Raw genomic sequence first — 27650 nt, forward strand, 5'->3', positions numbered from 1 at the left:
TACCCTTAGATGTGAGGCATCACTGTGTCTATTGGCGCTGCGAGATCAGTGGCCCAAGGTCATTTAACCCTTTCAATAACATACTTCAGTGCCAATTTTTGTGCCAGGTTTATCATTGCTGTAGCTGCTTTTCAGTGTATTCCATCAGGGCACCTCACTGCATTTTATTTTATTGCTGTGATTTATTTTTGGTGTTAAACCTATAAAAAATAGAAAATAAATAATTGCTGACTCAGCAGATTAGTGGTCCTACTAGGCGTGGCGACATGATTGCCCACCCAGCCCTGTCTGGTGACCTCTGGTCTGACACAGCCGATCACAGCCCCAGCAGGTTGTAGTTGTGCAGTAGCCCCTGCATTCCTGATGGCGGAAGGGCACGCACAAGCCAATGTGCCCCAGGGGCTGCCCCAATACAGCCACTTCCCGGCCTCCTGTCAGACCTTACCCCTGGGGCTGCGGCACCGTTTTGCACTGGGCCCGTGTTCACACCCAAGCAGGGAATTGGTGCGTGTGTGGACGCGTCCATGGCTGCCGTATACCGACATATTGGTGCTACAATCTGCCCCTCCATACAAAGTAATAAGTCTACATTTAAGTACAGAGCAATAAGTGTATCCCTTCGCTAAACCCACACTTGGGATTAAGGAAAACCGGAGGTACATTCATGTTTAACATCCCCCCGCACGTATACACCCCACTCACACACGCACTCAGGACACACTGTGACTACGTTACCGCACAGTGCAGCCTCCACGCAGCTCTGACCAACCGCACCTATTCTACACTGAGCTGAGCTCCAACCGCCTCAACTCCCGACCAATGACAGAACGCCACATCCACCACGTGATCTAGTCGTATCACTACACCGCGTTGCGCGCAAAGAAAGACGTTAAAGTAGTCCCTTAAGTGGAGGGATATCTACAAATGTCTTTTCCTTCTCTACTTTTCTATACATAATTTGCATATGCCCGGGCTATCCAGAAGTATGGTGGTTCCTGAAATACGTGTCCATAGCTAAGGGGTGAATAGAATGCCATATGGTTTTGCTGCAACCTGTGGCTGACAGGGATTGAGAGTGTAGTTTTGCAACAACTGAAGCATAACTAGAGGAGCACCAGGCTGGAAAGAAAACATCTTGTGAAAAATCCCTTTAATTTAAACCCCACAGCACAAAGGTTATTCAGACCTCAGGAGAATTCACTCTCCATACCCCCAATCCTGGGGTTCTTCCTCACACAAACGCTCAGTGTGACCTTCCCCCCATTTCTTCACATGGCAGCCATGCTACTGAGCTTAAAGGGTATATCTTTATATCTTTAACAAAAAAAAAGGCGCATAAGCATTGGCAGGTAGTTGCCACCTACCTGCCTGTTATACCGGCCTCGTTCTTCGCTGACACAGAGTACTGTAGTCACAGACCGCTCCTGCCGGCGATACAGTGGCTTTAGGGCAACAGCTTATTTTCCGCTCTGCTAGACGGTGTGAGTGCTGATATCATGCCGATTGAGTTGACAGCCGCCTCCCCGCTGCCTGACTGAGGGAGTCAGCTGTCAATCAGCACGATGCCAGCAGTCACACCGTCTACATAGCAGAACGGATGAGAAGCCACCGCTCTGTTGATGTGACGTCAGCGGAAGCAGCTGAATCGCCTACAGGAGCAGTCTGTGCCGCTGAAGAATGACGCCGCGCACAACAGGTAGGTAGGTGGGTAGCAACTACCTGTCTGTCAGTGCTTAGGCACTTTTTTTTTGAGTCCAGGAAATACCCTTGGCCTCACACTAGCGTATAATACGGTGTAGTGCAATGTGCAAAATTAGAACATTGCACTCAGACCAATGTTATGGTTAATGAGGCATAGCAGAGCATAAGAAAAAAAATCACAGCATTGCTGCAATTGCATACCTCCCAACTTTTAAAGAAGGAAAAGAGGGAGAAAGTTTGCGGCGCGCGTAGCAAATTTTTAGGCCACGCCCCCTAACCACACCCATTTCACAGTCACGCCCATATCCACTCCCCATCCACACCCATTCAGCATGGACACGCAGGCAGCCGGCGAGCCTCCAGCATGGACACGCAGGCAGCCGGCGGGCCTCCAGCACGGAGAGGCAGGCCCCAAGCACGGAGACGCAGGCAGCCGGCGGGCTTCCAGCACGGAGACGCAGGCAGCCGGCGGGCCTCCAGCATGGAGACGCAGGCAGCCGGCGGGCCTCCAGCACGGAGACGCAGACAGCCACAGTGAGGCGGCCGGTCGCCCGCACAGTGAGGCGGCCGGTCACCTTCACAGACAGGCGGCCGGCCGCCCGCCTTCACAGACAGGCGGCGGGCTGCCCGCACAGACAGGCAGCAGGCCGCCGCACAGAGAGGCGCGGGCCGCCGCACAGAGAGGCGCGGGCCGGGGGGGGGGAATCAGCGCTGGGGAGATTATGTTTACATACCTTAGCAGCAGCACAGAGCAGACAGAGACTAGTTTCGGGCAGCGCGCTCCTCTCTGTTATGCCACGTCACGTGTTAGGATGGTAGGAGGGAAAAGCAGGGAGGCGGGGAGAGAGTGGGTGGGCGGAGCCCGGAAGACGGCAACGGGACAAACAATGCAAAGCGTGATAGTCCCGCTGTATCCGGGACGGTTGGGAGGTATGCAATTGGCAGAGTATATCGAATCACGCGCACCCATACAAGTCTATGACTGCGTGTGAGACATTGGACTGTACTGTTATATACGCAGACAAGACAATGGAGAAGATGGACAAATTAACCTCTCCTCACCTGTGATCTGAATCTCACGTGAGAGAATCAGATCACAGTAGAATGACACTCGGCTCACACTCGTTGCTGAGTGTCATTAGCATATCACATCCGATTCTCTCAAATCAGATGCATACACTGGTATGACCCCGGTCCTAAGAGTTGTCCAGGCTCAGGACAAATGCCTGAAGTCACTGTATGTAATTACAGAATTGTGACTATGTAGTGTGTATGCTGTCACAATTTCCCGGTATTCCAGCTGTGAACAGCTGGTGTCTATGCTGTCACGATTCCTCGGTATTCCAGTGCTGTGAGTGAGTGGTGTGTATGTGTGGCGCCCTGGCAAAACCATGTAGTCACAGTGGTTGTACCAAATCTCCCAGGTACAAAACTCCATCCTCCTTGGCAGTCCAACACAAAACCCGGACTAGGTGGCAGACGGCAAGCAGGACCACAGGCGACGGAGATCCGGTCGCGGGAGCCCTTAAGTGGACTGGGGCAGGGTTGTAGCCCGCCAGTGCCGACAGCGGGAATCCGGTCCGGAGGCCATGCACAGATGGGGTGCCTGGACCCTAGGGTGAGGAAGGTTTCAAGTCCCTTGTCAATTGACCAGCCGGGGACAAGGTTTCAGGCCTTGTTTCATAGTAACCCCAGAGAGCAAAACGGAAGCCCAACGCGGGGGATAGGGTGTCCGCCAGAACCCACAGAGATCCCAAGGGTCAGATTTCGCGGGCCACAGCTCCCAACATACAAAGTACCGGGAGTGGACTTCCCCGTTCCAAGCGGAGTCGTCCCAATGAAGACACAAACACTGAGTGCAGGAGGAAGGGACCCCTGTTTGCTACACCAGGGTGTGGGACCCAAATACACCCCCCGGAGGCAACCGGTCACTGGCAATTTGGTTTACCACTGGACTTTGTGCAATTCTTTGGAACTGTGAGTACACCATCTATCCCCGGTCCAACCCTGCATGACCCTCTCCGCAACCACCACTCCCGTTCAACCGGGCCCCGGGACTACACCTCCCTTACCCATGGAGGGGATTCCATCCTGCTGCCCTGCTCCATCAGCCCCGGGCGTCCCATCACCAGGCAGCGGCGGTGCTACCGATTCTCACCGCAACCCACGGATGGCGTCACTGACAAAACCAATTCCCTGTAAATACTCCCTTCCTATGGTTGTGAGGACAGATGGCTGTACGAGCCCGGGTCCGGCTACCACTCGAGCCGCAGTAACGAACCAGGATCCGAGTAGCCCCCTGCATCGGCCCGGCCCCCGTCCGCAACATATGCTGTCATGATTCCCCGGTATTCCAGTGTTGTGAGTGAGTGGTGTGTATGCTGTCATGATTCCCCGGTATTACAGCTGTGAGCGGGTGGTGTGTGAGCTGTCACGATTCCCTGGTATTTGAGCTGTGAGCGGCTGGTGTGTATGCTGTCACGATTCCTCGGTATTCCAGCTGTGAGCGGGTGGTGTGTATGCTGTCACAATTTCCCGATATTCCAGTTGTGAGCGGCTGGTGTGTATGCTGTCACAATTCTCCGGTATTCCAGCTGTGAGTGGTGGTGTGTATGCTGTTACGATTCCTCGGTATTCCAGCTGTGAGCGGGTGGTGTATATGCCGTCACGACTCCCTGGTATTCCTGCTGTGAGCGGGTGGTGTGTATGCCGTCACAACTCCCTGGTATTCCTGCTGTGAGCGAGTGGTGTGTATGCTATCAGGATTCCACGGTATTCCAGCTGTGAGCGGGTAGTGTGTATGCTATCACAATTCTCCGGTATTTCAGCTGTGAGTGGGTGGGGTGTATGCTATCACAATTCTCCGGCATTCCAGCTGTGAGTGGGTGGTGTGTATGCTATCACAATTCTCCGGTATTCCAGCTGTGAGCGCTTGGTGTGTATGCAATCACGTTTCCCCGGCATTCCAGCTATGAGCGGGTGGTCACATGGCAACTAGACGTGTTCAGCTTTTCTCAACTCTATTCTAGAGAAGCCGGAAGAAGCTAGTCAGCACATGACCGCAACTATCCAAATCACATACCTGCTGTCACGTCAGCTTCCACTCACACCGAGACTACCGGGGAATGGAGACATCCTGAGCATCACATACTGTCACAATTCACCAGTCTCCAGTAACAGAGTGTCTGCATGTTTTTGGATAGCCTCTTTAAGGCTATGTGCGCACTTTGCGTCGTCCTACTTGCGTTTGAAAATGCATATTTTTGCCCAAAATGGCTTTTGCCTTTTTGGATTTTTGCCACAACATGCATCCCAAACGCATCAGTTTGCCTTACATTTCCGAAGCTTGTAACTTACGTTTTACTTGCGTTTATATGTACTTTCCTGCGTTTCAGAAATTTCATTCATGCTGCGTTTGTCACATATTTACCATTGTAAATAAAGTTGATTGTTGTTTTAGTTCAATTTAGTATAAAAAAAAGGATCTATAGAGATCTACTGATGTCATTTCCGACTTGGATCCTAAAATCGGCTTTTCTTGGTTTATGTGATTCCAATTTAATTTTAGTTTTATTAAATATCATGATATTATATTTAATAATTTTTTTTTTTTTGCCAAAAAAAAATAAAATATATAGATATATATTACACTTACGTTCTTAAAACACGGCCGGTACTCAAGAATTTCAACTCATTGTAATAAATAAAATTAGGTTTCACTGGAGATGATCCACTTTTGCCAGGTTAAAATCTGATTTTATTAAATCTGTCACGGACAGATCGCCATCGCTTCCGTACATCATTTTCTGTAGTTTGTAATATTTTAAAAATAAATTATGTTTTAAAAAATTTGTTTAAAAAAATAATATATTAAATAGAAAATTAAGATAAGTTACCAAAATAACATAACAATCTTAGTCTGGAGGATTTGATCGGCCTCATGCCATTGCGGATATAATTCTTTACATATTATTATCCAGCATTCTTCACGTTTGTTTTTTATCATGTACTCGGGCGACGTGGGATCCCATAAGCAGGGCATTGATTCAAACGGAGTATGAAATTTTAAATTTTAAAAATACAAATCTTTTTATTTTAAATTTAAAAAAAAAAAGAAAAAAAATTAATCTTAACAAAAATATTTTACATATTTTTAAAAATGTCAAAAATATATAAAATGAGAGAAAAAAAAACTTACCATACTAATAAGTTTGGAGACATCCAATTTCAATCGCTTATACCAAGACATGTTGGATATTTTTGTCTGCTTTGCTTGAGACCACAATGATTAAGATCAGTGCAGCAATATTGTTCCCACATGGGTCTATTTATTGTTAAGCGGATGTGACGTTAATTTCACTCTTTTGTGAGGTCATTTGAAAATTTACATAGTTGCGTTCGGAAACATCAAAACGCATTACAAATGCAATTCAAACGCATATGAGACGGATGAATTTTTGAGTTGAGTTCAATTTTGACGTTTCTCATTTACTTCAATGTGTTGAAAATGGAACTAAAAAGGCAAAAACAATTGACAGGGTCCTTTTCTGAACGCATGGTTTTTGACCAAACTTATGCAAATTTGGAGATGCGTTTAGAAACGCTAAGTGCGGACAAGAAATCAGCAATTCTCATTGTCTTTAATGGAAAACCAAAACACATGCATTTGGGCACAAAAACGTTGCAGTTCAAAACTGATCCTAAACGTACCTGAAACGCAGGTGGAAAGTGCGCACATAGCCTAAGGGTACGTGCACATGCTTCACATTTGGTGCAGAAACTACCTGCAATCTGCACCTTTTGGCAGAAAAAAAACCACACCAAAAAACTCATGCGGTTTTGGTGCATTTTTCTAGTGACGTCAATGGCTGGAAGGGCTAAAAAATGCAGGAAAAAACACCCCAACAATTGACATGCTGCAGATTTTTTTCTGCACCAAAATTTGCACCAAATCTGCAATGAAAAAAAAGCAACGTGCGCACAGCATTTCATAAATCTCATGGACTTTGCTGGCTTCAGGATAGGCATGCAGATTTTGGTGCAGATTTCTAAAAAAAAAAAGCATAAAAAAACGCATCTTGTGCACAGACCCTTAAGAAGTATGTAGCAACTCTCACTTGCGAATAGTGAGGTGATGCTGTCTTGGCATCCAAGGTGTCACCATGTATCAGGTCAGGTGCACAATACCTGCCAGTTATGGACGAGACCAGGCAAGTAGTAGAGGGATGCCATATCAGCACCACCTCCCAATGCAGTGCAGTGTTGAAGGCCATTTTTTTTATTACATATATATATATATATAAAATTATTATTATTTTTTTTTTTTTTTTTTTAAATGCATGCATTTTGGGCTAAAAATAATTATTGCAGTTGGGTTTCATTACAAATTTTGCACAGTTTGGCTGTTATTTTTGTTTCTCTGTACATTTAAGTTTAATGCTCAACATCCACCAATACATATTAATGGCAGTCATTAAAACGGACAAACCAGCAGGATTTTGCTATATGTGGTAAAGGCAGCGGCATACTGGCACTAAGATGCTGATTGCAGGCATACTTTTTATAGAAAGAGACGATGCTTGGTTGATTAAATATCTTTAATCAAAGTTGAAGAAAAACACTACACTTTGATTGATGTGTGCAACATGGGTGGGTCTTTGCGGCTGAGCTCCTCACGTTTGTTCCTCCTTTTCCGGTGTCCTCTGGCTTTCCTCCTTTTCTGTATTTTTATATCGCACCATGCCGTCATTGCTGTTCTTGGTGGTGAGTGCGCATTGCCACAGGTTTTCATTAAAATCCCGCCGGAGTCCACGCATGCGCGTTCTATGATCTCCGTGGTCATTTTATTGAACACACTGCGGTGATGACTATGAGAAGCATTAGTACATGTCCAGATGTAAAAAAAAACCAACAAAATTTTGCACACGCACCAATGCTTCTCATAGTCTCAGCCAGACACTCAAGAAATTTAAAAAAATAATGGAAAAATAAAGAAAATAAGAAAGAAGCGAGCGCTTCATACTTACCAAGGCTCCGTCGCACCTGTACATTGCTCCAGCTTGGCTGTACACTGCTCCTGCAGCCTTTCCTTCAGTTCCTGGTCTGCTCATCATTGCTCATCCATATGCACTGATTTCCCCACCCCCTGGCCGGCCTGGCATCTGTGATTGGTTGCAGTCAGATGTGCCCCCAGCCTGTGTGACAGCGTCTGACTGCAACCAATGATTGGCGCTGTCTATGGGTCAGTATCGTGGTATAAAAATAAATATAACAACTGATGTAGCATCCACCCATATTATGATACCCAGCACAGATAAAGCCCACGGCTACAGGCTGCATCTCTCATCCCTGTGCTTATCTTGACTGTGTATCAAAATATTTTTTTTTTTTTTAATTTAAATAAATAATTTATAAAACCAGCGTGCGGTCCCCCCCCAATTTTGATACCCAGCCATGATAAAGCCTGACAGCTGGGGGCTGGTATTCTCAGACTGGGGAGGCCTATAATTATTAGGCCGCCCCCGCAGCCTAAAAATAGCAACCTGCAGCCGCCCAAGATTTTTGCATCCAATAGATGTGACAAGCTTGGCGCTTTACCCAGCTGGGTAAACCTGGGCGGCAGCAGGTTGCTATTTTTAGGCTGGGGGTGCAGCCAATAACCATGGCCCTTCCCAGGCTGAGAATATCAGCCCCCAGCTGTCAGGCTTTATCTTGGCTGGGTACAAAATTTGGGGGGACTGCATGCTGTTTTTAATTATTTATTTAAATAATTAAAAAAAAAAAAATGTTGTTACATAGCCAAAATAATATACAATGCATCTGAACATCGAAAACAGTTCCCCCAAGGTCTACCAGGGTAGACAAGGAACCAAGATGATATAACTGGCAGGTATTGTGCACCTGATCTCAACCTATAAGGCTACTTTCACACATCCGGTTTGAGCCGTGCGGCTCAATCCGGCTGTGAAACCTATGCAACGGATGCGGCGAAAACACCGCATCCTTTGCATAAGTTTTTACATGCGGCCGGTCCGTTTTTTTCCGGTTGCGGCACGCTACTGAGCATGCGCAGTGGAAGAAACCGCATGCGGCGGCCGGATTTGTTTTTTTCCGCATCGCGCTGCATCCGTCGTCCATAGGCATGCATTGAAAAATGCGCCGCAGTGGCCGGATGCGGCACGATGCGATTTTTTTGCCGGAGCAAAAAACGTTGCAGGCAACGTTCCATCCGGCCGCGGCATCGGCTAAATCTGCCGCATGCGGCAAAAACCGGACCGAACGCAAGCCCATGCGGCAAAATACGGCACTAATGTAAGTCTATGCAAAAAAAACGCAACCGGCGGCAAAAAAAACGGTTGCGGTTTTTCTGCAGAGCGCCGTATTGTGCCGCAGAGCAAAAACCGGATGTGTGAAAGTAGCCTAAAATAGTGGAGTCACATAATTACCAAGGTATTTACAAAAATAATAAAAACACATACAGTATTTGACAAACAAGAGCACAGGTGCATAGTGCAGGGCAAGAGATAGCTGAGGTGCCAAGAAAAATGCCAAAATATGTACATGGAGGGTTACACATTCAATAGTGTACAGGCACAGGTAGATATGGAGTGATCATGGCAGGGAAAACAGCCTGTCAGCAAAATGTATAGAACATACAATCCAAGCACCACAGTAACCCCAACGCACATTTCACGTGGGCTTCCTCAAGATCGGGTCACAGTCGCATGACACTTGGCTCACACTCGCAGCAGAGCCTGAGTCGGGAGTCATTAGCATATCGCATCCCTTTCTCTGGCATCGGATGCCATACTCTAATGTGTCTGCAGCCTAAAGGGGATAAAAGTTGCACATTTTGCCAATTGGTACAGGTGCCAGCAATCGGACCCCCACTGATGAATAAGTAATCATTTATCCTTAGGCCTTGTTCGCACTTTCAGTATTGTTAAGTATCTTACCTCAGTATTTGTAGCCAAAACCAGGAGAGGGTGAAAATATGCAGAAGTGGTGCCTGTGTTTCTATTCTACTTTTCCTCTGATTGCTCCACTCCTTGTTTTGGCTACAAATACTGCTGTAAAATACTGACAAAATACTCAACTTGTGCACATGGCCTTAGAAAAGGTGATTACTTGTTTTCAGCGGAGAACATCTGTAAGTGCATTTTGCTATAGTGTAATAATCACAGGACAGGGAGGGGTTAAACATTGAAGTATTTACTCTATATTGGAAATAAAGAATTTTCCCCATATTGATATCAGAGTAAAAATGCGACCTCCATACACAACACAATCCACTATACCAAGACCAATAATAACACATACAAAGGAGAAATACCGCCACTCCGTGACTAGACAACATATTATCACCACATGGTGACCGAGTACAACCACATAAAAGGGAGAAATACTGCCATTCCATGACCAGACCACATAGTGACTAAATAATATCACAAGTAAGAGAGAAAAACCACCATACCATGACCAGACCACATATTAATAACCACATAGTGACAGAATACAACCACATAAAAGGGTCAAATACCACCCCATGACCAGACAGACCGCATAGTGACTGAATAATACTACAATAATGATCATAAATAAAAACCATAATACTAATAACACTAATATTACCATCGGTACCATTATACACAGGCACTTTGTATACAGTGTCAGTGTACAGGTAATACAGTGATCACTGGTAACATTATACACAGGAATTCTGTATATAGTGTACAGGTAATACAGTGATGACCAGTGACTTTATAAACAGGAGATCAGTATACTGTGTATAGTGTGTGTACATGTAATACACTGACTTACCAGTGACGTCTCTAGTTGAAGTTATTCATCTTAATTTTCCTCTTTATCTGGCGCTGACCGCTAGCACTTCTTCCTGCCATGACTCAACTCTGCAGAAAATAACACACGGTCACCTATAGCTGAGCACTCCAAGAGCACATTCCACTCTTTGTCCCTATTTCTATACTACAACAGATTTTTGTTCCCTCCATGGAAGATAGTATCCTCAAAATGAATTACAGCAGTAATAATGTCCCCTAATTTGCCCCTACAGTAGTTATGTCCACCATTTACCACCATAAACCAATAATGTATGTTCCTCATTCTGGCCCCATATAGTAATAATGTGCCCCATCCTGGCCTCCTTAATGTCTCCCTTCATAGCCCCCTGTATTTGATAATGTCTCCCTTCTGACCCCCTGAATTTAATAATGTCTTCTATCCTGGCCCCCTTTATTTAATAATGTTTCCCTTTTTGGTCCTCTGAATTTAATAATGTATTTGATCCTGTCCCCTTTATTTAATGATGATATCTCCCATCCTGGCTCCCTTTATTTAATATTGTCTCCCTTCCTGGCCCCCTGTATTTAATAATGTCTCCCATCCTGGACCCCTTTCTTTAAGGTCTCCCATTCTAGGCCCCTATGTTCCACCATCTTGGGCCTTATTTTCCACCGTCCCAGGCCCCTAAACTTCCGCAATCCAAACCCCTAAACTGCCCATACAGGGCTCCTATAGCCACTCCCCTGTACATTCACAGAAGGAGGAACAAAAAGATTCTACTCACCGTCCTGTGCTCCCCAAGCGTCGTCTTGCAACTTCATATTAGGCAAGGTTAAATGGCTACCCCACCCATCATGCTGACGTCAGGGCACGACGCATAGCAGACAAGCACACACACTCATACATACGTAAACACACAGGCATGAACTTACATGAAGACAGCTTCTGGTAGTCCTTGTGGAACTATATAAACCAGCCAGAACAAGCGAGGTTCTGAGCGTGCGAGGTGCTTCAGCAAAGTGCGGGGATTTCAGATAAGTGTGGCATAGTTTAAACACAATCTCATAGTTTGACACAAGAACATAGTTTGAATTTATCCTCATAAGTTTCCCTTTGTTTTTTTTTCTCTTTGTTTTTCTACTTTACTGTTTATCCCCATTTAATAGGTGCTCCATGGACAATGCTAGCAGGTGTGTATCTTGCCTTGAGCAGCCGTTCGAGGGTGAATATGTCTGCACTCGATGCAAGCATGTTGCGTATTTGGAAGCCAAATTAACTGATCTACATAAGCAGCTTGCTCAGGGGCATGGCAAACCTGGAGAGGAGTTTAGAGCTCACTGAGCTTTCTCTGGCTGGGGCCAGTGATATGGAGGAGGGTGGAGGTGGGGAAGATCAGGACCCAGAGGTAGGTAGCTGGGTAATAGTTAGAAGAAGAGGTAGGGGGAAAAGTGTCAGCGAGCCTAGTTCTGACCTGGCATAACCTAGTAAATGTGCTTGTTTGGCTGATATTAGAAATGAAGGGCCAGGACTAGGGTCACTATAGCAGGACGTTGCTCCTAGCAACCAGGAAAATGACTGCTGTAGGAAGGAGGGAAATAGGAGTGCAGCAAAGCCCAGACAGATGTTGGTGGTAGGGGACTCTATAATTAGGCAGACAGACAGGGTCATCTGTCGCTGAGACCGTGAATGCCGAACAGTGTGTTGTCTGCCGGGTGCTCGGGTTCGGCATATTGCGGATCGGATACACAGATTGCTGGGTGGGGCTGGGGAAAACCCAGCGGTCATGGTGCACATTGGTACTAATGACAAAGTTAGAGGCAGGTGGAAGGTCCTTAAAAATGATTACAGGGAACTAGGAGAGAAGCTGAAGTCCAGGACCTCCAAGGTGGTAATTTCAGAAATTCTACCGGTGCCACGAGCGTCACTAGGTAGACAGTGGGAGCTTAGGGAGATAAATATGTGGCTTAGAAATTAGTGCAGGAAGAAAGGGTTCGGGTTCATAGAGAACTGGGCTGACTTCTCAGTCGGCTACAGGCTCTACAGTAAGGACGGGCTGCACCTCAATTCGGAGGGTGCAACTGTGCTGGGGGAGAAAATGGTCAGACGGGTGGAGGAGCTTTTAAACTAGGATCTGGGGGGAGGGAGGGTAGTAGAGCAAAAAAGGGGATAGATAGAGCAGATAGAGACAGTGAGACGGTAGGGGTCAATGAAGGATTGGGGGAGATGGGACATGCAAGGAACATAGGGAGGCTAGGAGTAATAAAGGTGTTAAAAGTATTAAATGTCTACTGGCAAATGCAAGAAGTCTTGCAAACAAAATGAATGAATTGGAGACTCTTATGTCAACCATGGATTATGATGTGGTGGGCATTACGGAAACCTGGCTGGATGAAAGCCATGACTGGGTATCAAACATACAGGGTTATAGTACATTTAGGAAGGACAGGAAAGACAAAAAAGGTGGTGGGGTGTGTATATATATCAAATCTAACCTAAAACCTGTGTTGAATGATGACATTGGGGGGGAACTGCAACAATGTAGAGTCAGTATGGGTAAATGTACATGGGGAGGGGAATAATGGAAAAATGCTAATTGGAGTTTGCTATAAGCCTCCTAACATACTGGAACAAATAGAGGGTGAAATGCTGGAACAAATTGAAAAGGCAGCTAATAATAATAATCGGGTTCTTATTATGGGGGATTTAAACTATCCAGACATACAGTGGGACATAGAATCTTCTGGTTCTGCTAAAAGCTGTAAGTTCTTATCTACTATTCAAGACAATTTCCTCTCTCAGATGGTAGATGAACCGACAAGGGGAGATAATCTGCTAGATCTGGTCCTGTCAAATAGACCGGATACAATTTCAGATGTACAGGTCCAGGAGCACTTGGGCACCAGCGATCATAATATGGTAAGCTTCAAAGCAATATTCAATAGAACATTTCAAAGGGGAAATGTTAAAACCTGGAATTTTAAGAAAGCTGATTTCAACAAATTAAGGGAAGAGCTTAAATGTGTAGATTGGGACAAAGTCATGGTAACTGGGGATACTGAACATAAATGGGGAAAGTTTAAGGATATACTGCTAGAGTCCTGTAAAAAACGTATACCCTCTGATAATAAAATGTCCAGGAATAAAAAGAAACCACGATGGATAAATAAGACACTACAAAGTATAATAAAACAAAGGGCGTTTAAAATCTTAAAGGCTGAGAATACAGAAATAGCATTTCAGAAGTATAAAGATATCAATAGGAAATGTAAAAAAGAAATCAAGCAAGCAAAACTAGCTACTGAAACAAAAATCGCCAATGACATGAATATAAATCCCAAAATCTTTTATAAATACATTAATGCCAAAAGGAAAACAAAGGATAGTGTCAGCTCCTTATACTATAATAACAAGTTAGTTATAGAGGACAAACAAAAGACTGAGATATTAAATAGGCATTTCTCATCTGTGTTCACCAAGAAACTGACTGTACCAGGGATGATTCAACAAGTGAAAAATCAAAGTTCACCACCCGATATAATTAATTTAACACAAGATGAAGTACGCCTGCGTCTGAGTAAATTAAACATTGACAAATCCCCTGGGCCAGATGGCATTCATCCATGAATATTGAGGGAATTGAGCTCCGTAATAAACAGACCGCTGTATCTCATCTTTTTAGACTTGCTTGTAACAGGGTTGGTGCCTCAGGATTGGACGATTGCTGATGTGGTACCGATATTCAAGAAAGATAAGAGGGTAGACCCAGGCAACTACCGTCCAGTAAGCCTGACATCAGTAGTATGCAAAGTTTTTGAGCGCATTTTAACCCCTTCACGACCTTTGACGGATCTTTCCGTCATGGAGCGTGTCACGTTAGTCCCCGCCACCTGCCGCGGGCAGGATGCGGCGATCCGGGCACATATCATCTGTTTTAAACAGCTGACATGTGTGCCTGCATGTTACGAGAGGAATCGCATTCCACCCATAACATTAACCCCTTACATTTCGCTGCCAAAGTCTGGCAGCGAGATGTATATAAGCGCAGTCAGGATGTTTACTTACCGCCGCCCCCACCGGAAGTCACGTGAGTGATCACCTGACTTTCGGTAGTTGCCATGGTAGCACAGGGTTATGTGATGACGTCTGCAGCTATGACGAATCACTTTCGTTTTCACTCGGCCCGGAGTCGAATGAATCAGGAAGTGACCGTATCTGCCGTTTACAGCTGTATAGCTGTGATCAGCAGATAGTGCAGAGCGATCGGATTGCTGATCGCTATAGCCCCCTAGGGGTACCAGTAAAATAAAAAAAAAAGTTTTAAAAAATAAATAAAAAACAAACAAACCTAAAAGTTCAAATCACCCCCCTTTCATCCCATTGAAATTTAAAGGGTTAAAAAAAATAAATAAATAAATACACACATTTAGTATCGCCGCTTTCAGAAATGCCCGATCTATCAAAATATAAAATCAATTAATCTGATCAGTAAACGGCGTAGTGGCAATAAATTCCAAACGCCAAAATTAATTTTTTGGTCGTCGCAAGTTTTACGCAAAATGCAATAACAGGCGATCAAAACGTAGCATCTGCGCAAAAATGGTACTATTAGAAACGTCAGCTTGTGACACAAAAGATAAGCCATCACTGAGCCATAGATCCCAAAAAATAAGAACGCTACGGGTTTCGGAAAATGGCGCAAAACATACGCCACTTTTATTGGACAAGTTTGTGAAATTTTTTCAACCCCTTAGATACAAGTAAACCTATACATGTTTGGTGTCTACAAACTCGCACTGACCTCAGGCATCATACCCACACATCAGTTTTACCATATAGTGAACACGGTAAATAAAACATCCAAAAATCTATTGTGCCATCACACTTTTATGCAGTTTTTCCACACTTGGATTTTTTTTGCTGTTTTACAGTACACCATATGGTAAAACTTATGGTTTCATTTAAAAGTACAACTCGTCCCGCAAAAAACAAGCCCTCATATGGCAAGATTGACGGAAAAAATAAAAAAGTTATGGCTCTCGGACGAAGGGGAGCAAAAAACAAAAACGCAAAAACGGAAAGTGCCCGGGGGCTGAAGGGGTTAAGGGATGACATTCAAAAAATATATTGCAGAAAATAATAACTGACAAACAGCATGGATTCATGAAAGATAAGTCGTGTCTAACCAACCTGTTGGGGTGCTATGATGGGGCAAGTGCAAACCTGGATATTTGTAATGCAGCTGATGTGATTTATTTGGACTTTGCAAAGGCATTTGATACTGTACCACATAATAGCCTTATATTAAAGCTCCAGAAGCAAGGACTAGGGGAAACTATATGCAACCTGGTAAGAAATTGGCTAAAAGATAGGAAACAAAGAGTAGTCATAAATGGTACATTCTCTAAATGGGCTATAGTCAGCAGTGGGGTGCCGCAGGGATCTGTGCTAGGACCGATTCTTTTTAATCTCTTTATTAATGACCTTGTGGATGGGATTGATAGTAAAGTGTCAGTCTTTGCTGATGACACCAAACTATGTAGGATATTAAAAACTGACCTTGATAGTACAATATTACAAAAAGATCTGGATAAGATGTCAGAATGGGCAGATACTTGGCAAATGAGATTTAATGTTGATAAATGTAAAGTAATGCACCTAGGACGGAGTAATCCTTTAACTGCGTATACATTAAATGGAAGTAAACTTGGGACTACAGAACAGGAGAAGGACTTGGGTATTCTCATTACAAATAAGCTGAGCAGCAGCACTCAATGTCAAGCAGCAGCTGCTAAAGCAAACAAGATTCTAGGGAGTATAAAACGAGAGATTAGATCCCGTGATCTCAACGTATTGTTACCCTTTTATAAATCACTTGTAAGGTCACATCTGGAATATGGGATCCAGTTTTGGGCTCCACAGTTCAAAGGCGGGCAAACTAGACTACTACAAGGAATGGAAGACCTCCCATATGATGAGAGGTTGAAAAAGTTAGATATGTTTAGCTTAGAAAAAAGACGTCTCAGAGGAGATCTCATTTATATGTATAAATACATGTGTGGTCAATATAAAGGACTGGCACATGACTTATTTCTTCCAAAGACAATACTAAGGACCAGGGGACATTCACTGCGAGTGGAAGAAAAGCGATTCCGACAGCTAAATAGGAAAGGGTTCTTTACAGTTAGAGCAGTCAGACTGTGGAATGCCCTACCACAAGAGGTAGTAATGGCAGATACTATAACAGCTTTTAAAAAAGGGCTGGATGATTTCCTCAGTACACAACATTGTTGGTTATAAATGACTTAGTGACCAAATGTAGAACTGGTGGAGGAAGGTTGAACTAGATGGACCTAGGTCTTTTTTTCAACCTAAGTAACATGCACACAGACATGAAGACAGGCACACATATGTAGACACACACAAGAACGCATCCAGGAACATGCACGCAAATAGACACACACATATGTAGATATGCAGACAGGCAAACACCTGCACAAGAACGAACACATGCACACGTATGCACAAGAAAGCAGACAAGCACACACACTAATGTACAGACATACTGTACATATATACATGCATTGAAAAAATGGAGAGAGGTGGACTTAAGAGATATTTTTAATAGATTTAGATTTTATTAAGATTCACTTAAAAATGTAAACATGATAAAGACATGAATAGGGGGCACAAAAATGGACCAAATATGCATACAAAACTAGACAAAACATACAGAAAACTGACAGGATCCTGTTGTTTAGCAAGGTATACAAGAGTAAATGGGAGTAAAAAAAAACCAACAAAAAACAACTCATCTCAAAATACAGGATTCATGAAATACAGGGAATCATTACAATGGATACTTTGTTCTCTGGTCATTTACATCAATTCAATATTTATGTATACTCTACATTATGATTATATACAATTGATATAACCTATATATATGAGCATTAACTATTCAATATATATGTTTATTTACTTTTCTTTTTCTTATTTTTCGTATTGGCAGTATCATTTTTTGATCTATTCCCATATACTCCCTGCATCATTACAAGAAAAGAGAATTCATCTTTATATCAGTACCTACAGCGGGATTTGAAGACTTTCTCCCTTCCAAGCTGTTTTGGATATGGCATTATTGATTCTGATTCTTTGTTTTTTGGTCTCTTACCTTCTGTATTACGTTGCCTCCATTTCAGTGGGAGAGTGCATGCGCCCGCTGCCACGAATATCCCTTCTTTGCCTCCCTGGCTTCATTTGGCGTTTGTTCGCATGCCCGGTAGCCTTGGTGACGCATCCTGTTGCCGGGCGTGCGCACGGACTCCTGACGCCGCGGATACAATGAACGGCTTCCTGGCGCGGTGCGCATGCGCCCGCATTCCCTCTGTTATTGGCTCTTTTGGAGCGTGTGCCTTATGTCACATGCTTTAAAGGGCCTGTACAACTTACCAGCGAGTATCCCCCTTGGTAAAGTGAGCACTAAGACACGTGAAACGCGCGTTGGGCGGTTCACGGCAGTCCCCCCCTGCAGATCTACTTCATTGAACCGGTTGGTATAACATTTAAACTTTAAAACGGAATGTTTCTTATTATATTTATTTTATATTTTAACCGGTTCAATTCTACCTTCGCTCTGCAGAGGGCAGACTGCTGCTCTTCTTATATGGCACCCTATTGATCTTGTCTGACAAGCACTTTAGCTTCTTATTATATGTACCGTATTTGTACTAGGGTTTGCCATCCATTGTAATGATTCCCTGTACTTCATGAATCCTGTATTTTGAGAGGAGTTTTTTTTTTTTTTTTACTCCCATTTACTCTTGTATACCTTGCTAAACAACAGGATCTTGTCAGTTTTCTGTATGTTTTGTCTAGTTTTGTATGCATATTTGGTCCATTTTTGTGCCCCCTATTCATGTCTTTATCATGTTTACATTTTTTAGTGAATCTTAATAAAATCTAAATCTTTTAAAAATATCTCTAAGTCCACCTCTTTCTCCATTTTTTCTATGCCTTTGTGGTGGACATTTGCACTTTACATGGATTTTTCCTTTTGATTTCATATGATGGGGTTGATGAAATTGTTGATTCTAATATATACATGCATACACACAGCTTATACTTATTTATGAAAAAAAAAAAGTCATAAATATACAGAAACATACACACCTATTAGGGGAGCTTTTACCCTTCCCCGGCTTGTCTCCGGTCTGGTCTGCAAGCTCCATTGAATATCCTCTCCAGCAGAAAGTAGCAGTGCAGGGTGCTACGTGACATCACAGTTAGCAGACATGGCCGCATCTGTTAACTGTGATACGGCCGGGGCAGCACGCGAACAATTGCAGGCACAATTCAGCCCAGGTCGAAATAGAAACAGGTGGCCCCGTGGCCTTTGTACAGCCACTTGTAGAGCCATCTAGGGCCCCCTGCCCTAGCCCAGCCCGTGGTTACCATCCTGGGGTTAACCAGCCTTATATAGTTAAAAGAAAAAAGTTTTGTTACCATGTTAGCCAGTTGAAAAATGATTGATTGCTCTCAGCGAAAGAAACAAAATTATAATTTTGTAGTTGTGATACCTTTTAATGGCCAACTAAAATAAATTAGGATGTTATAAAGCAAGCTTTCGAGACATCTCAGGTCTCTTCATCAGGCATGGTATGACAAAATATCTCAAGAAACACAAATATATGCACAAACAGAGCAGAGGGATGGCATAATAAAAGGACATTTATATAAACAAACATTTGTTTCGGTGGGAACTTGCTTAGGATATGTGCATATGTTAAGTATTTGCTGCATGTTTTTGCTAGTATTTTTTTTGTGTTTATTCCATTGCATTGGCAATGGTTGAAAATGCTGTAAAAACTATGAAATAATTGAAAAGCTGTAGATTTGAAACTGCTTCAAATCTGTAAAGAAAAAAATAGCCAATGTGTGCATGAGACTTCAGGAATCCCATTCACTTTGCTGGTACTAGGAAATGCTTCAGTTTTTGAAACAAAATTGCACTGAAAAAAATGTGTAAATAACGCCGCAAATACATAATATGCACAGCTGCGTTTTTTTTCTGCAGCAAAACCTGATCTCTTAGCAGTAAAAATTAAAAAAAGCCTTTTTTTGCTGCATTTTTGTTTTGTTTATTGCTGAGTTTTTGATGTGTCATTTGTCTATAGTATATGTTTAAATAAAGTTAGTTTAATTCATTAAAAATGCAGCAAAAATCGCAGTAGCGTTTTTTCACGCTCATTGCTTTCAATAGTGAAAAAAGCAACAACACTGAAAAAACTGACATTTTGCTTTCTTAAAAAACGCAGCAGTTTTCCATTTCAGTCAGAAAAAAACAGCAGGTGTGTGTGTGTGTGTGTGTGTGTGCATGAGATTTCTGAAAACTTTTATTAGCATGGATTTGCATAAACCAATGAAAAAATACATGCAAAAAACGCAGAAAAAATGCAGTGTGACATAGCCTTTTATTGTAAAATGAAGTGTTACATAGTTACTAAGGTTGAAAAAAAGACCTAGGTCCATCTAGTTCAACCTTCCTCCACCAGTTCTACATTTGGTCACTAAGTCATTTATAACCAACAATGTTTTGTGTACTGAGGAAATCATCCAGCCCTTTTTTAAAAGCTGTTATAGGGTCTGCCATTACCATCTCTTGTGGTAGGGCATTCCACAGTCTGACTGCTCTAACAGGAAAGGGTTCTTTACAGTTAGAGCAGTCAGACTGTGGAATGCCCTACCACAAGAGGTAGTAATGGCAGATACTATAACAGCTTTTAAAAAAGGGCTGGATGATTTCCTCAGTACACACAACATTGTTGGTTATAAATGACTTAGTGACCAAATGTAGAACTGGTGGAGGAAGGTTGAACTAGATGGACCTAGGTCTTTTTTCAACCTAAGTAACTATGTAACAAAATTTTGCACAGCCACCTCATTTGACACAGGGAACGTCATACATTGCAACATAGTTGTAGAAAAGGAAAATCATAAACTATGTTTTGAGGGGGAAATTTAACCCCTACAGTTATTGGCCAAACCTGCTTACTTACTGTTTGGATGTGTGAGGTAATAGGTGATATATTAGCTGTTTTGACAGTTAGCCTGGATATTTAGCAGGTGGCCTATAGCAACAGCTCTGCTTCTATTTTGTGACAGGTCATTAATAGGAGCTCTGATTGGTTTCTATAGGCAAAGAAGAACATTCTTAGTATAAGACTGGAGTTCCACTTGCGTATGACTCGCACAAGTCTCGTATTTTCATGCAGCTGCACACTCGTGTCCAGAGAGCGTCAGGCCGTGCTGGGTGATACCAATGCGAGTCATACGCAAGTGGAACCGTACCCTAAGACAGATAGTGTGTCAGTTAGGCTGGAGTCACACTTGCGTATGACTCGCACAAGTGTAATGTGAGAAAATCTCGCATTGGCCTTGAACCAAAGTTAATCAATGAGGCAGCTCCGATCTGTTTTTTTCTCAGCTCCAAACGGACTGAGGAAAAAAAATCGCAGCACGCTGCAATTGCAAGGGTATCTCGCGTGTGACTCGCCAATGCAAGTCTATAGGTGTGAGAAAAAAGACGGATGTTACACGGACAGCACACGAACCATCCTAGTGACATCCGTTTTTATGGATACAATTCTATCATGTAGGAGAGAACACTGTAAATACTCCTGGAAATGGTCCTGTAAATGACTAATCGCTGCTGAGAAAAAAACGGATTGCGCACGGACAGCACATGGATGACAAGTGAGAAAAAAATCGTTCTACTCTTTGGCATGAGAATCGGACCGATTTTTCATATGCAAGTGATGCCAGCCTTAATATGATTTTGGTGGGGAGAGGGAGACAGACGGAGGGAGAGAGAGACACAGACGGAGAGAGAGACCGACGATGAGAGAGAGCGACAGACGAAGAGAGACACAGACGAAGAGAGAGAGACACAGACGAAGAGAGAGAGACACAGACGAAGAGAGAGAGAGACAGACGAAGACAGAGAGAGACACAGTGAGAGACAGCGAGAAAGACAGACAGAGACAGTGAGAGAGAGAGAAACACAGAGTGGGAGAGAGATGGAGAGAGAGGCAGTTACTATAACGGGCAATGCCAGCTACTACAGCTAGTGTTTGTACATACATCATTAGACCGCAGAGACCAGTGACTGCCTGCAGTGGTCAGATGACTAATTGACATGACTTCCAACAGTCTTTGTACCTAATCAAACCCAATGGGGACAGAAAATGAAGACAATTGCCCAAATACAGAGAAAAAGAAAGAAAACAGTTGTCACTATATTGACATCAGTGTGCTATTACACAGAGAAGCCATTTGGATTATGCCAACCACTTTGCTAGGTCTCTTAGGGTTAAATGGTCAAAATGATCTGTCTTCTTCTAAGCATGTGTTTTTTTCTTTATTGGCAGCCTTGGTTTCATCTTAGTGATTTCACTTTAGTGCATGTGTTCTATGTATAGGATGACAATACCTTTAAACAAAGGGTTAAAGGAGGATATTCCACATCATCTCCTGTATATAGACCCCTTGAAGCGCAGGCCAGCGCGAAACAGCTGTCGTCTGTTTTTACATGCACCTGTTGTACCCAGACACTGTTACTTAAAACGGTGAGTGCAGTTTCCTTCTTACCCTTTAGACAAGTTTTCAGTTTCTCCCTCACTGGGATTAGAAGCAGAGCAGCTCCCGTTATGTTAGCTACATACCTTTGCCACATCATGTAGTGCTCTAATTTGATTACAAGATACTGCACTATCTTTTTTTTTTTTTTCTCTGTATTTGGGCCATAGATTGTTGTTGTGGACTCAGAGCACATTTCTCAAATTTTTTGTATGGAATCATACATGATGGACCATGGATAATTCTGATGGAACGCACTTCTTATGGCCAAACTTTGAACAGTTTATTAGTGAGGAGAGACCACCCTCACATGTGCACTACAATGCTTTAATTTACCATCAGATCACTTGAAGCCATATAAAGATAAATAAAATTGTGACTTTTGGCCCAACCCTAACTGAAGTCTTTCAACATGTACATATAAATGTACTTCTAGCTACTTATACCAATGTGATCAAATTGTTGTATCCACACATTAATAGTAACAACTGGATGTAAACTTGTCAACAATTTATTGTTATGGCCAACGGAGAAAGTCACAAAAGTTCACAGTTAATATTCTGTAGTTATTACAGAAAAATAATCATATTGCACAATATAAAAACGCAACGGCAGACATTTTACAGTGCCAAACCCCACTATTTAGTCCATAATATACATAGTCATGCAATGCTTTATCCTTTGTGGAAAGGTAGCATGCACTATGGTAAACAGGTACATTCACAACGGAATTATCAAATCCCTCTCATCCCTGAGTCTTCTTTATATTGAGATGTATACAGTGCTGGAGAAAATCCACATCTGAGGTTTCCCTCAGCCAGAATGTATGGAAATTGTGTTCAAAGTGACAGACACATTGTAGTAGAATATCACATTACATGAAAAGCCAAGTGTGCGCTCACAGGAAGAAATGCGGCTCAAAGGGATGAGAGAACAGCTGTTTCTCACTTCCAAATCCATATTAAAACATCTTCCTGTACAATATAAAACACGTGTAACTCATTTGATCATTGTCATTTGTTCATATTCAATAAATATTCAATGATCCTCTTTGTCCTTTCCTTTCTTTTCCTTCTCATCTTGTAAAGTTGATCCAAGTTTTTTGATGAGGACAGACAGGACTTTGTCCAGAGGATCCATGACTCCACGCTGAAGCCATTTGGGAATAGTGGTTCTTGCATGGTGGAAACCTAACTTCTGAAGAATGTAATCAACACCCACTGGATCAATCTTCCTTCCTGTCCAAGATATAAGCCTATGGGGTAGGAAAGAGGAAATATGTAGATGTGAATATGTAGATTAACAACTCTAATTACATTTTTTTTTTAGGGCGAGGCAATCCTCAGGGGGTTTTTCCCACACAGATGATGTAACAGAAGGCAAAAAGAAGGTAATTCCAATGTACTTTGCCAGTAGAGCATTAAGGAATAAATACCTCAGTGTAGGCTCCAGGTGCCATGTGTTGCACATGAATTCCCTCCAGTCCACATAAGTGTAGTTAGTGCTTTCCTCCTTATCCTTCTCAGAAGAGCCATTGTCAGACTGAATCACAGGACTCTTCTGCCCTGAGCGAGTGGTGAAGACTCGCGGTGGAAGAATAACTGTGGAAGAAAACTACAGATTACCAAAGAAATAGACTTGTGGAAGTCCACAATCCTCTTACTGAGATCTTGGCTGATTTCTTTTGACTTTCCCATAATGCTATACAAAGAAGCAGTGTGTTTCAGGTGTGCATTAAAATCCATCCACAAGTGTGTCTCTAATTAACTCAGATGTTGCCAATAAACCTATCATAAGCTTCCAAAGACATGACATCATCATATGGGCTGTCCCATAGTGTTTAAAGGCATACTACTATTAGTGTACGTAAACTTTTAACTTTGCAGAAAGTAATAAAAAAAAATGTCTTAAAACATTCTCTCTCTCACTTATTCTAGCATTTGGCAAATATAAATAATGGTAATCCTAATAGACCTAAAACGGGAAATGTTTATCCTGATTTCATGTCAAATAGTGAGAAAAATATGCATATGTGTCTTTCTGGATAGTGTATGTAAACTTCTGGTTTCAACTGTACATAATACATCAATGAACACAGGACTGTTTAATGCACCTTTCTCTTTTTCCTTCAGGTATGCAGATACCATATCATGGAGAAATATTATAAGCTCTGCATCCATTGTGACACAGATGTGATCTGTAAACTCAGTCACAACACTGCATTCCACCTTTGGTTTGCTGTCAACATCTGTAAAACACAATGAGATATAGTACATAAATCATCTAACATCTGCCTCTGTATTTAAATTTCCCATATATGTGCAATATACAAATTATCCACCAAACTATCTTCATATGCATATTATAATATAATAATTACGTATGCCCACCTCTTAGGGTATGTGCCCGCAATGTGTCTTCACAGCATTTTGGACGCAGCATATTTTAGCTGCATCCAAAACTCTGCAATTGTACCGTACAAGCACAGTGGATGGGATTTCTAGAAATCCCATGCCCACTGTGCGTGCACCGCCCGAAGCATAATCTGACCTATGGCGCGGCTTTCTGAGCCACAAGCATGTCAATTGTTTGCTGCAGAGTCGCAAGCAATCTCCTCAGGGAGAACAGAAGAGAGAGACCACAACTGCCCGTGCCCGGATCGTGGGCACGAACAGCTGCAGTCTCCTGTGGAGGAGACTAGCAGCCCCACAAGTCAGGGCCCACCACGTCCAGGACGTAGCGGGTCCTGATCATGGGTACGTACCCTTACACTGGCAGCGTCTGCACTGAGATCAAGCAATACAATCAGCCTCCTATGTTTAACCCAGAGGTATCAAAATTGGGTGTGGCGGACCACACAGTATACATATACTGTTGAATCCCATGGTGGAAGAGAAAGCAGACAGGTTTCTCCTACACCACTCAGCCTATGTGTCTGAGGCTCAACTCAGCAGCTGCAATAAGATCACTTGATTGCGGCTGCTGTGTAGAGCCTCAGGCAGAACCATACACAGAGCAACATATTGAGGGGCAATGAGAACTTTTATTATGGGGCCCCATGATTTATATGTACATCCCTGATCAAAATATATTCATAAGCAGCAGCTCTATCTTGTAATTGGAAATTGATCTACTGTTTACATCAGGTTTTTGTATTAGAGGTATAACCTTTTTGCTAATGTTCTTTTTTTCATATCACAATCTTTATTTTAAAAAAGGAAATACGGTAAGTAGTGGTCATTTTCACACCGGGCTTTCATAGACATATACTTCCAGTCCTATCAGGAGGAGTTTTCAGCAATACCAAGGAGAGGCAAGATTGCAATGGCAGGTTACATCTCTACGCAAACCACAGGATCCAACTGTTAAAACTGGGGATGTCCCCACTGACCATGCTCCCCCTCACTTCACAATGCCCTGCACATGAGGTAAACGACATAGCGAATCAGGAGAACTATACTACATTTCTAATTGGAGGTATTTGCAAATATTATTATTACATCTACTACATATTGGGATGGGATCTTGTAGATGGGAAAACCCCTGTACGTTAACCCCTTAAGGACGAAGCCAGTTTTGTACTTAATGCCCAGGCCATTTTTTGCAATTTTGACCAGTGTCACTTTATAAGGTTATAACTCTGGAACGCTTCAATGGATCCCGGTGATTCTGAGATTGTTTTTTCGTGACATATTGGGCTTCATGTTAGAGGTAAATTTAGGATGATATTTTTTTATTTTATTTGTGAAAAAATCTGAAATTTGACAAAAAAAATTAAAAATTTTGCAATTTTCAAACTTTGGTTTATGGGCATAAAAACTAAAAGAGTTATGTCACACAAAATAGTTAATAAATAACATTTCCCACTTGTCTACCTTAGATCAGCGCAATTTTTGAAACAACATTTTTTGGGGTTAGTAAGTTAGAAGGGTTCAAAGTTCATCAGCAATTTCCCATTTTTTCAACAAAATTTACAAAACCATTTTTTAGGGACCACATCCTATTTGAAGTGACTTTGAGAGGCCTAGGTGACAGAAAATACCCAAAAGTGACACTATTCTAAAACCTGCACCCCTCAAGGTACTCAAAACCACATCCAAGAAGTTTATTAACCCTTCAGGTGCTTCACAGGAACTAAAGTAATGTGGAATGTAAAAAAAATAAAAATTAACATTTTACCTAAAAATGTTGCTTTAGCACTAGCACTAATTTTCTTACTTTTTCAAGAGGTAACACCAAAAATTGGACCTTATACTTTGTTTCCCACTTTCTTAAGAGCGCGCCTATACCCCACATGTGGTCAGAAACCTTTGTTTGGACAAATAAGAGGGCTTGGAACGAAAGGAGCAATATTTGAATTTTGGAAAGCAAAGTTGGCTGAAACAGATTGCGGGCACCATGTTGCATTTACAGATCCCCTAAGGTACCTAAACAGCAGGAACCCCCCATTTTGGAAACTAGACCCCTTAAGGCTTCTATCGAGGGGTATAGTGAGCATTTTGGACCCACAGGTACCTCACAGTTTTTGATAACGTTACGTTGTCATATTGAAAATTGTCATTTTTTTCTCAAAAATGTTGCTTTAGCATCAATTCTCTCACTTTTTCAAGAGGTAATTCCAAAAATTTGACCCAAATGTTTGTTACCCACTTTTTTATGAGCGCGGTGATACCTCACATGTGGTCTGAAACCTTTGTATGGACAAATGGGAGGGCTTGGAACGAAAGGAGCAATATTTGAATTTTGGAAAGGAAATTTGGCTGAAAAAGATTGCGGGCACCATGTCGCATATTTGGAGGACCCCTAAGGTACGTAAACAGCAAAAAACCACCACAAGTGACCCCATATTGGAAACTAGGCCTCTCAAGGAATTTATCTAGATGTTTGGTGAGTACCCTGAACCCCCAGGTGCTTCACAGAAGTTTATAACGTTGAGCCATGAAAATAAAAAAATAAAATTTTACCACAAAATTGTTACTTCAACCAGGTAGCTTTTTTTTCACAAGGGTAACAGGAAAAAAAAAATCACCATGAAATTTATTGTGCAATTTCTCCTGACTTTGGTGATATCTTATTTGTGGTGGAAATCAACTGTTTGGGCACACGGCAGGTCTTAGAAGGGAAGGAGTGCAATTTGACTGCAAAATTGGCTGGAATCAATAGCGGACACCATGTTGCATTAGGAGAGCCCCTGAGGTGCCTAAGCAGTGGAGGTCCCCCACAAGTGACCCCATTCTGGAAAATAGACCCCTCAAGGAATTTATCTAGATGTTTGGCGAGTACCCTGAACCCCTAGGTGCTTCAAAGAAGTTTATAATGTTGAGCTGTGAAAATAAAAAAAAATACATTTTTACCACAAAATTGTTACTTCAACCAGGTAGCTTTTTTTTCACAAGGGTAACAGGAAAAAAAAAATCACCATGAAATTTATTGTGCAATTTCTCCTGACTTTGGTGATATCTTATTTGTGGTGGAAATCAACTGTTTGGGCACACGGCAGGTCTTAGAAGGGA

At 42.5% G+C, this 27650-nt stretch overlaps 2 protein-coding genes across 14 annotated transcripts in view; both read right to left on the minus strand.

Moving 5' to 3' along the window:
* The window catches only part of ADAD1 (adenosine deaminase domain containing 1), a 199736-nt gene extending 198935 nt beyond the window's left edge, over positions 1 to 801 (minus strand). Inside the window, exon 1 of one of the 2 annotated variants that reach the window (XM_075348944.1) lies at positions 736 to 801. The gene's annotated coding sequence lies outside the window, so the exon portion shown is untranslated. Of the gene's footprint in view, positions 1 to 702 lie in introns of both variants that reach the window. The other variant, XM_075348953.1, reaches the window with a different exon arrangement.
* Positions 802 to 22632: 21831 nt separating this feature from the next.
* BLTP1 (bridge-like lipid transfer protein family member 1) overlaps positions 22633 to 27650 on the minus strand; it is a 392853-nt gene continuing 387835 nt past the window's right edge. For all 12 annotated transcript variants that reach the window (XM_075348975.1, XM_075349025.1, XM_075348994.1 and 9 more), the window contains 3 exons: positions 24251 to 24385; positions 23573 to 23738; positions 22633 to 23392 (listed from right to left, as the gene is read on the minus strand). In XM_075348975.1, the coding sequence (XP_075205090.1) occupies positions 23176 to 23392; positions 23573 to 23738; positions 24251 to 24385 (518 nt within the window). In that variant the 3' untranslated portion in view covers positions 22633 to 23175. The remainder of the gene's footprint in view (positions 23393 to 23572; positions 23739 to 24250; positions 24386 to 27650) is intronic.

This window comes from Anomaloglossus baeobatrachus, chromosome 1, assembly GCF_048569485.1.
Source record: "Anomaloglossus baeobatrachus isolate aAnoBae1 chromosome 1, aAnoBae1.hap1, whole genome shotgun sequence".
Taxonomy (NCBI): domain Eukaryota; kingdom Metazoa; phylum Chordata; class Amphibia; order Anura; family Aromobatidae; genus Anomaloglossus; species Anomaloglossus baeobatrachus.